Source organism: Mycteria americana, chromosome 11 (assembly GCF_035582795.1).
Source record: "Mycteria americana isolate JAX WOST 10 ecotype Jacksonville Zoo and Gardens chromosome 11, USCA_MyAme_1.0, whole genome shotgun sequence".
Taxonomy (NCBI): Eukaryota; Metazoa; Chordata; class Aves; order Ciconiiformes; family Ciconiidae; genus Mycteria; species Mycteria americana.
Window position 1 is genome coordinate 21,393,962 of NC_134375.1, and position 10,974 is coordinate 21,404,935.

General features: G+C 49.9%; 1 protein-coding gene across 1 annotated transcript in view; it reads left to right on the forward strand.

The window, feature by feature from the left end:
- GRIP2 (glutamate receptor interacting protein 2) overlaps nt 1–8,649 on the forward strand; it is a 151,678-nt gene extending 143,029 nt beyond the window's left edge. The window contains exons 22-24 of the mRNA XM_075513855.1: nt 3,118–3,354; nt 5,069–5,215; nt 8,288–8,649. Coding sequence (XP_075369970.1) covers nt 3,118–3,354; nt 5,069–5,215; nt 8,288–8,485 — 582 coding nt within the window. The 3' untranslated portion in view covers nt 8,486–8,649. The remainder of the gene's footprint in view (nt 1–3,117; nt 3,355–5,068; nt 5,216–8,287) is intronic.
- Nucleotides 8,650–10,974: the final 2,325 nt, after the last annotated feature.

Here is a 10,974-nt window from a genome sequence, read left to right on the forward strand (position 1 = left end):
AGGTAATTGGAAGCTTTTCAGCCAGCCTTCCCCATGGAAAAATCTGAGAAAGTAATTGCTTCCTGCAGAAATAAAGGTGTTTCCTCTCTTCACAAACTACTTTCTCTTTTCTTTATCCAAAATGCTTTGAAGGTCATGTTATTGTGTCCGGTTATAGGATGGGGAGCCTGGATTTCTGAGCTGTGGGATGCAAATAAAGGCCTCCCACGAGACCGTCGAGCAGCGGGAAGCAAACCTGCCCGGCAGGATGGGACCCGTGCTGCTCCCCTCCCCGATTCGGCTCCCGCAGCCCAAGAGGAGGAGCGGGACCCCACGAACTCCTCTCCCCCTGCCTTCTGGGTGCAGAGGACTGGGGAGAGCTCGCTGGGTCATGCCCTCCGTCACCCCCAGTGGGACTGGTTTTATGCCCAGTTGCATATAGCTTAGGCTTCAGAGAGAAAAGGCAATTTCTGAATAATTGGAGGTGGAGAAGGAAAGTCCTGTTTTGGTCTGTATGTGAAAATATTGGTGACAAGGCACTAATTGTTCTTTCCTCCTTGACCCTTAGCAACTGTAAGTAGGGGAGGAAGTCTCAATTAAATTTATTGTGCTGAAGCACGAAACGGTGTATTTATTATCTTAACGCCTTAAGAAAATGCTGACTTAAAAAAAAAAAACAACAAAACAACCCCCACAAAAACCAACCTCCCCCAGCCCCCACAAACTGTGACTTCTTCCCTTGATCACTTATCTCCTGGACCTGAATGTATTTAGAAATGAGCTTAGGCAGCCGCTGTCAACCTTTCTGAACTGTTGTTGACTACTTAAGAAAAAGTACCCCTCTGAAATGATGCATAGATGCTTCTCTTCTGCATAATGGCTGGCATCTAAATGTAAAAGAAGGGATTTGTTGGGCTACTGTGAAATGTCAGGACAGAGAAAATACCTTTCTGCCCAATCCTTTTCCTTTTCCAGGGATCTGTGGTGCAGGGATGCGTGGGCTTTTGATTCATGCTGTTTTAAGGCTTTGGAGCTTTGAGAGTTATAGCAATGCTTTAAAAAATGTAAAGAAATGTTACAAAAAGCTGAGGGCCTCTAGGGTTTCGGTGTATTTAGCACATTTCTAGAATATCTTGGAAAGTTCTGGGGACAAAAGGAAAGTGCTGTGTTTTTAGCAGAAGTCTGATGGGTTTCAACTCCCCTTTTATCGAATCCAAAGCGCCACTGGTCTGTTCCTCCCTCTGCGTGTGCCCATCCTTCCTGGGCTGTGCTCTGGCATGTGCAGTGCTCACTGGGGCTTCTGCTGTGTCACAGCTTTCTAAGCCCCAGCTCCTGCCTTCCTGTGATTTCATGACAGTCACAGATACTTTTTTTTTTTTTTATTTTTTTTCTTTTAAATTTGACCCGTCATGCTCCACATTTGAAGCTCCACATGGAAGTCAGGCAAGATGACCCAAGATAGCCCGGAAGCGGGTTCTCACACAGTAGCAATCCCCTCCCAGACTACACGGTATGGGTAGAAACAGGCTTTTTCCAGTATGTCTAGTGGAGCGTGTGTCCCCGCTTTGCTTTGAGGGCAACCAAGACATGGGAAAAACAATGTGGGGCAGCCCCAGGCTGGGGAAGTCCGGAATTGCCCTTTCTGCTGCTTGCACTTAACCCAAAGCACCTAGCAAATTGCTTATGATGCTGCAAGGAGTATTTAAATACCTTGAAGATAGAGGAGGAGCGGAATGCTGTAGGAACAGCACGCTGTTGGGTACTGGCCGGTTTAGGTATGAGGGAGGGCAGGAGGGAGGACAGGAGCACGATGTGCACAGACTTTCTCTTCTCCTCCCTGGCTCTGCGATGCTGGTGTCGGCAGAGGATGGCACAGCGTCCTGGGGGGGTATGGAGGTTGCCTGAGGTCAGTGAACAAACGTACCCCGGTTGGCTGTACCGCTGTTTGTTAATCTGCGTTTCAAGTATGTGGTAACTCAACGTCCTTCCAGCGTGTAGCAGGTATTTGAGTTTTGTCCAAACTCGAGCTTCATTTTTTATGTGGAGACGTGAAAAGTGCAAAGCGGAAAGGTTTTCTGTATTTTATCCATCCCTATTTGGGATAACGTGGGGAGTGCTGGCATTTTCATACTGCCACCAGAATTTGCTTTGTTTGCCTTTGTTCCTGTTTGGAGCAAAGAGCTGGAGGGCCTCGATTAGAGATTTAGTCAGATGATATTTCCCCTGTGCACAGGAGCAATTGCTCTTTGACTTGCCATGTTTAGCATTGCTGAATTTTGCTATCTGCTCCCTACCTTTCCTTTTCTTTCTTCTACCTTTTGACATTTAATGGGACTGCAGACCCTTGGAGCCTGAACTTTAAAATGACAGTTTTCATTACGCCATTTAAATGGATTCTATGACCTGGAGCCGGTTGAGGATCCACAGACTGGATTCTTGACTCCTTCGTTAGCTTTGATCAATGTAATCTCATTAGTGAAAAGCATTGCCAAATGGAGTAGAATCTACTTAGGGGCATCTTTTAATGGATGCTATCAAGGATGACCAGGCTTAAATACTACTTAATTTCATATTTTTAACTCAGTTTTGCTCAGTGACGGCTCCCATTTTCTGACAGATAAAATCCTAATTTCTCTGCTGAATTGGCCTAAGCGGAGTCCCAGGTATTGACTTCCCTGGGCCATTGCCAGCACTGTGCAATGCTGATGGTGAGCTGCCTGCAGGGGTAGGCTGGAGAGCCCGGCAGACACCGGTTCCTCTGGGAGCCCCCTGAGACTGGGACGTTCATCCTTCTTGACTATGAAGAAGGCTCCTGCACAAGATGAGGCCTGCCTGGCCCTGTTTGTATAGAAGAGGTCATCAAAAAATAAGGAGATGCTTCACAAACGCTTCCTTCTGAGATAAAGCTCCATGTTGGGGTGGGAGGGCAGGCAGCAGGTCAGTGATAGACCTGGCAGCAGGCTCCTGAGGTCTGGAAATGGCTTTTATAGCTAACTGGAAGAGCTTCTTGGTAGTTACTTTTCTGATTAATGAGAACAATGGTGTCCCCTGTTGTTGCCTGTGCCACTTTTGTTGCTGTGTGGTCCATCTCTTCCTGCTGCCGGCTCAGCGGAGTGACTTTGTGCCCTCACCCTACAGGCATCCATCATGACGGGGAGCGTGCACAACCTGGGCCTGGAGGGCAGCAAGCTGCTCCTGGACTCCGTCAACCCATCGGGACGGAGTCCATTGAGGAAAGCAAACTCCAGCTGTGATGATGGACAGACCGAGGGCAGCAGCTCCCCTGCCAAGAAGAACGAGAGGAACCTGGACATGAAGAAGATCGAGAAGGAGATGCAGGAAATCATGTCCCCTACCCCCCTTGAGTTTCACAAGGTCTGTGTTGCCAAGGGTTGGTCTGGCTGTGGCACTGCGGTACCTCGATGGTTAAAGCTGTAGAAGCTTTGCAACCTTGTAGAAAATCTCCTTTGTTCAGAGGGACTCCCAGAAAATGTTCCTTGTTAAAGATGGCCCCCACCAAGATCTGCAGCAGAGGTTTCCAGAGGGTCAGATGAGGAGGAAGGGGCCCCTTCAGAAGAGTAACGGGATTTAGCTGCCGTGCTTCAGCGGGGTTCAAACCCCTGCTTTGCCGTTTCCCTTTATTCTGTGAGATTTCCAGGTCCTTGTGTTCTGGAGTTCAATAATTGGTGCTACAGATACAGGCGAGAGAGCTCAAAGTACGGCCCCGTGGAGACCCATCAACCCTTTTCCAGTGGCATGCTCCACTCAGTAGGCCACTTTTCTTATAAAAAATAACTTATAACAACTTAAAACCAACTTATTTTCCCTCCCCTTCCGCTCTATCCCCAGCCTTTCCTGAAGGGGTGCAAATGGTAGGACTTCGGTGATGGGATGCTTGTTTGAATTCAGTACCCAGCTGAATGTAGCCAGTTTAAGCATGGTGCAAGGCAAAGGTAATTAGAAGAAGTAATTAACTGTAGAAGCTGCTGATGCAGAATGCAAGCAGGGAAGGGAGCTGGAGAGATTTCAAAAAATTTGATTGCCTTTTTCTTTCCTAGTGTGACTTTAGAACGAAACCTGCAGTTACGGTAGCTGGAAAAAACAACTTTTTCACGTTTGATCTGCTCTTGTCCTTCAGGGCATGGCAAATGTGTTTTTAAATAAAACTCCTTTGTACCTGAAGGAGGAGAGCTGTGTAATTAGGTATGTTATAGGGTGACTCTTCATTCTGCTGGAGCATCTGGTGTTGGCTGTGTTTGGAGATGAGGTTGAGGCCAGGTGTGTCATCCTGGGCACTGTTCTTCCCAAGGACCACACATCCATGAAGCTCATCCAGCCAAGAATGAGGTGATGGAGTTAGAGCCTCACGGTAGAGATGCACCTCCCAGTTCATGGGAGGCAAGGGGAGATTTTGGTGGTGTTGGGGAATCAGTTGTCCCTGGCTCCCACGGCAAGATACACTTCCAGCAGTGCACCCCTCCTTTAGCGGAGGCCAAAGCATGACGTGCTGAAGGGAAGGGTGATGAGGTTACCCATTTCTTGTCCTCAGTACGTCAGCACTTATTGATATGAATTTTCTGAAAAGAACTCGTGAATAATATGGAGAAGTTTAGATGTTCCTGCTGAGTGATGTATTAAAAATGAGCTGTCTTCACATTTGACACACTACATTGAAAATTCCCTGTGAACACGTTGGTTTTTCATGTGCTGGTCTGGCATACACAGAGGATGCACAGCGTAACCTGGGAAAGCGATGCTCCATTAATAACACTTGCTTTGTTGCTCTTTGGGTGAAATACGGCACGCTGCTTGCGTTTCCTTCCACGTCCAAGGGAGAGGGACCGTCGTGTGGTTGGTTATATGCCAGTCACCAAAGCACTTGTCCATGCGAGCTACCTAAGCTGATGGTGTCTGGTAAATAAAGCTCAATCTGTATTAGCTGCCCAGGCTAAGACAAACCTGCCCAGGAGACCCAGAGCAGAATTGCTGTAGGTCCACGCACACGACCTATGCTGTTCCTGTCCTGCCAACCCTGTACAGCTCCTGCCTCTGCTGCATTAAAATGTGTGTTCTGTTTCTGCCCCTCCAGATGACGCTCCACAAAGACCCGGAGAGCGAAGACTTTGGATTCAGTGTGTCAGACGGCCTGTTAGAAAAAGGTGTCTATGTAAATATGGTCCGTCCGGATGGGCCAGCAGATCAGTGTGGCCTCAAGCCATATGACAGAGTGCTTCAGGTAATAAATGCAAAATGCAGTTCTGGAGGCTGGGACGGAGTGAATGAGTGGCTGAGAGGAAGAGAGAAGTGAGACCCATCCATGGCAACACTAACTTTAATGAAAGGTAATAGTTAGCCAACTAGGTGAGCACTTAGCCACCCAGCGCTCAATGAGACCTGTGTTTTATAATGAGAAATCACTAGGTAGTACCCCTAGGTTACGCCTATTCCAGCACACAGCCAGCCTGGCACTGGCCTTTTTGAGCTCGGGCAGCTCAAAACAACCAAAAAGCTGTGTTGCTTCCCCCTCTCACCCTCAGCCCTTTTCCTGTCACGTAAGAGGGTGATTTTTGGATGAACTAGATTGCGTTGACCAATACATGTTCCTGCAAAGCCCCATGTGGAGTTAAGCGGTGTTCATGAAGTTCTGTGCATGCCTTTGACAACTAAGAGAGTTTTCTAGGAAATGCATCCCTCAAGCAAAGTGTTTTTCATCGATATTTTTCTTTGAAATATACTTGATCTGAAATAGCTGATGCAGAAACAGAGTAAAAACTCTGGTCAAAAGCACAGCCTGTAATAAATGTGACCTGGGTATATCGGACTACCAGAGGGACAGTAAGAGCACGGTGAGTTTTGGAGATTGGAGAGGAGCTTTATATGAATGAAACCCAACTACTTTACCTTCGGGGCAACTCAAACAGCAACTGAGGAAGTGCAACCCCAATGGAAAAATTGCCGCCATTTGGAAATGCAGATATTGTGACCATATTTGGAAACACTCAGAAAGATGTTTAGTTTTACTAATTTCTAGGCGGGGGTTGTTAGCAGTAGGATTAGAGCCAATATATTATGTACATCAGGTACCTGGAGAACTGGCAGCGCTGTGGGGAACCTTGTTTAAGCTTGTTACGGTCTCTAGCCAGTTGGCTGCTATACAATTATTCCTTCTCGGCTTCAAATAAAAGATGGTGCAAGAATGAACAAGAAGCTAATTAGGCTCTGGGCTGCCTTTCTGTTGAATGTTGGACGTGTCGCTTTTTGCGAGTGCCAAGTGCTCTGGGAGGTGTGCCCAAAATCCTAAACAGAGCGGCGTGGAGACTTTCGACACCCCCCCTTCCACACGCTGCGCCGCATGGCTTTACACCTACAAGACGACGAGGCGATTGCCGTCGCGTTGACGCGTGGAGTTGTGAATGAGGGGTTGCAGGCCTCGTACGGGCAACTCTCGGCAAGAAGTACAGAGATGCATCGCTGAGGATGCTTCACAGCACTGCTGATTATGGGCATGATGATGTGCCTGAAGGCCAGCAAAACACCTCGTCCCTGCCGTAACAGACCCTCTGCCTCTCGGCTGGATGGATTAGCCGGAGCACAGCGTTGCGCTAATGGCACTTCTGCACGGGAACTGCCTGGCTGGCGTAGAGCAAAGGCAGAGCAAGCTCCTGGCTTATCTCTCCTTGTCCATGTGTGGTCTAGAAATTGCCCTTAGTTACTACGCTGTAAGGAGCAGTATTGGGGTCAACTGTGTGGACACCAGCTGGGGCAGGGGGACACTGCTGCTGTCACAGAGCCCAGCTCCGTGGGCATGCATTAATGCTGGGAAAGGGTTTTGGATGGAAGGGTTGCATGGACTCATCCAGCCCTTACCGAGAGAAGGAAGCAACGTCTGGCCCCAGGGGTTATGTTCGCTCCAAAGGTGGGTGGGAAATTCCTTTCTCCCTTCCCTGCTTCCCCTCCCCGTGCCGTTTGCCAGCCCCCTCCATCCCGAAGCTGTTGTGGCACCAAGCCCAGGTGCTCTGGTAGCTGTAGGCAAGAGAGCTGGGGTGGTTCTTGCAGGTCACCCGGCCTAGAAACGCGCTTGCAGGTCTGCAAGAGACAGCAGTAGAAGTGCTTTCACTGCTGAATCCTGCAGAGAGAATTTGCAGCCGCCTTCTGAGCCCACGTGAAATGTATCCAGACCTCTCTGAAATGAAAGATGTAAATGGAGAGAGGAGAAGCAAAAACTGTTTGGTATAGTTTCAGTTTACTGCTGGCTGAGCTGGAAAACTGTTGGCAGAAGCCTCAGGGTCTGAGCTGTATTTGGTTTTGTCCTGGTTTCAGCTGGGATGGAGTTAATTTTCTTCCCAGTAGCTGCTATAGTGCTGTGTTTTGGATTTAGTATAATAATGTTGGTAACACACTGATGGTTTGGCTGTTGCTAAGTAATGCTTACGCTAGTCAAGGACTTTTCAGCTTCCCATGCTCTGCCGGGCGCACAAGAAGCTGGGAGGGGGCACAGCCAGGACAGCTGACCCCAACTGCCCAAAGGGCTATTCCATACCATACGGCGTCATGCTCAGTATAGAAACTGGGGGGAGCTGGCTGGGGGGCAGCGATCGCTGCTCGGGGACGGGCTGGGCATCGGTCAGCGGGTGGTGAGCGGTTGCATCACTTGGTTTTCCTGGGTTTTGTTCCTCGCTCTCTTTTATTGTTTTCCTTTTCACTACAATTTTTAAAATGATTATTATTATTTATTTATTATTTTATTTCAATTGTTAAACTGTTCTTATCTCAACCCACAAGTTTTCTTACTTTTGCCCTTCCAATTCTCTCCCCCATCCTGCCGTGGGGGAGTGAGCGAGCGGCTGGGTGGGGCTGAGTTGACGGTTGGGGTTAAACCATGACAGTTTTCTAGGTGCTGAGTACCCCACATTACAGATTTAAGGCCAGTAAAAGCCATGATGGCAAAAAAATCATGGAAAATGGCAACCTTTCTCCTACAGGCTTGAACTGGAGAATTGGTTTGGGGCCCTGCAGTGTTTAATATTTGTAATACTGCCCCAGACACGGGGGGTCAGGGTTTATGCCTGACCCAGACTTTTTTTCCCCTTCCTATACCAGTTACTGCATCGTTTCTCAGCTAAGCAAGGGTGCGCTCAGCTTGAAGGGGTGCCCCTGCTCTGCTCCGCTGTGAGCCTGGCATCAGGGACCCCCAAGAGCTGTGTGTTTTCACAGGTGTGGGTTTAGCACCGGCCTTGCATTTTCTGACTAACAAACATGGTCTTTCTGTTGTTCCTCCCCATGGCATGTCCTAACTCCATCCTGGCAGGTAAACCGCATCCGAACGAGGGACTTTGACTGCTGTCTGGCTGTTCCCCTGATTTCGGAGGCTGGAGATAAGCTGGACCTGGTGATCAGCCGAAACCCCTTGGCACTGGCTTCCAACGCTCCCCTGGAGGGGAACGGAGAGTTGCCGGCACAGGTGGCCCGTGGCTCCGAGGTCAAGGTGAGCGTCCAGACGCTCTGAGCAGCAGGAGCAGAGCAGACGGTGCCCGGGGCCTCTGCTGAGCCGTTGTGGTATTTGGGGTGTTTTTCCTGTTTTTTGCACTGGTATTTGTAAATGCTGTGTGTACCATAACCTGCAAGTGGGGAGGTGGGTCTTCAGTTGAACTGCCGCCTGTAGACTGCCAAATATTGCTGGGAAGGTCGGAGCTGGATGCCCATCTCGGGCCGTGGGCAGCGTCGGCGATGGGACGAGCTGCCGGCGGGAGGAAGGAGCGTCCACAGCCATCCCCCGTGGCAGGGCATCCCCCTGCGCCCCAGCTGTCGGGGTGCGCGGGGTCCTGCCTCCGACACCCTCCTCACCCTGAAGGCCTTGGCCATCCTATAAACACACATGGTGCTATTATGTTTCTTATTTGCTCGGTTAATCGCATACAGCAAGACTGAAATGCCTTTCCTTTTCTGTTGTGCCCAGCTCCATCCTTTAAACACGCCTGATAAATCGATTTCCGCAGCCCCTTGCACTCCCGGTGCAGTGCCGTGGAGAGCCCTCTTTAAAAGACATTTCAAAGCGTGCTTGAGAGTGGCTAGATGCAATTCTTGTTCAAAAATTGATATTTGCAGCTGCCTCCTGCCAGCCCCATCCACGCTCTCCTGCCAGGGCCGGCTCGCCCTGTGGTGGGATGAGGCACCCCGTCTCGCCATCGGTTCCCGTGAGCAATGTGGTTACCTGTGCTGGAGCAGTTCTTACAGAGCAGAAGGCCGTAGCCGTGGCTAAAGGCCTTGAATACCTGCCCAAATCCCCGGCCACCTCGTTCGTCTGGGCTTTATGGAGATCCCTTGCTTGCAAACCCGGCCTGTGCCCGCAAGTGAATAGCAGAATAGCAATCTTCCCAGGGCTGTCCCTGGTGTTTTGAGTCAATAACGCCTTGTCGTCCCCTGTCAGGCGGTGGCGTGAGAAGCCCCTGGGTAGATGGAGGTTGTGTGTCCTGTGTCCCGCGTGGGCTGGGCGGTGTGTGCACCCGCGTGGGTTCGCCTGCTCGCCCCTGGTCCGCTTGCCTTCGCCTGTCGCTGGCCTCTCCGTGGCTTTGCAAGCATGACGCCCCGCGGTCGCTTCCCTCCCGCCCCAGAGCCCCCAGCCCCGCGGGGAAGAGGGGCTGCGATGTTTGCATCGCTTTCCTCATCCGCCTGCCGCGTTTCACGTATTAGCACTTTACGATGATGTTCGTGTCCCGGTGGCGGCGTGAGCCTGGCATTGCTTTCCCTGGGAAGGCTCGGGCGCGACGGAGATGAGGAGCTCGCTCGGTTGGGGACCCACAGCCCCGGCACCCACCACCCCCATTCCCCGCTCACCCTTTTGGTTCCTCCGTCGCCGGCGTGCCGGTGGTGCGCGCAGGGTGTCGGGCGGGTGTATGCCGCGCGTTTGTCGCTTTGCTGAGCCAGGACTTGTCCCCCCACCGTCCGTCCCCGAGCCACTTTGCGACTGTCCCTCCGCGATAGTGCCACGTATCAGGGTGTTTCTTTGAGACACGTGTCCGGCCCCATCCAGCTATTTGTTGTTGTAGCCATTTTCTCTTCGAGTATGCAATATCCCATACCATTGCTGCCACAACTAGATAATGTGCCATAACTGATACTGTGGAGCATTGACAGTGCAGCCAGAAGTGTTTTTATATGCAATATTATGAGCAGTGGAAGCTCACTGGGGCTTCTCATAGGTTTTTAATGAAGACTTTTATTAAAGGCTTTAAAAAAAAACAAAAAGGAAGAAAAACTTGGTCCTTGTATCCCTTCCTATGCATTTTGAATGATATGAAGATGAACTGCATTACTTAAATGTGTATTTTTATCCATATATTAGAGTGTATTCCTTGTAAAGTATTTTTATATGCTAATTTTCTTATGTATCTATGAAAGCACAATATTTAAAAGTACAGCATTTCAAAGAATATTTTAGTCCTGTTTTGGACCTATTTGTAAATCTCTGTATTTAAATGGGATTGCAATGACTTTGACTTTTTTTTTTTTTTTAAATTAAATAAAAGCAAATGAAATGCGTTTGTTTGGGTTTGTGTCTCTTCCTGCTGGAGGATGATAGCGAGGCAACACTCTGCTTCCAGCTCTATTTTACCTTGCCAGAGGACCCCCAGTTAGGAGAGAACTCGAAGGACAAGGGGGTGGGCACGCAGGGGGGTTTGCTGCGGGGCCACTGCTCGTAGGGCTACCAGCATGGGGCTGGGCTTGTCCCTTGCCACTGTCCAGCAGTGGGGACTGGGGCCAGGCGCTTCCCTCCCTGTGGACACGGAGGCACTTTTGCCATAGCTCTTGGTGATAAGAGCTGGAGATGACTCTGCACGTGGTTATGCCATCGCTTGCAGCTTCACTTGGCCACGCCGGAAATCTTGTTGGGTTAAACCTTGGCTACTTCATGACAAAACACCGATGCAGCAAGCATGTGGGGGCCGTGCCGTGGCCCTGGCAGCGTTTGCAAAGCTACGGTTAATCCCTGGGGAT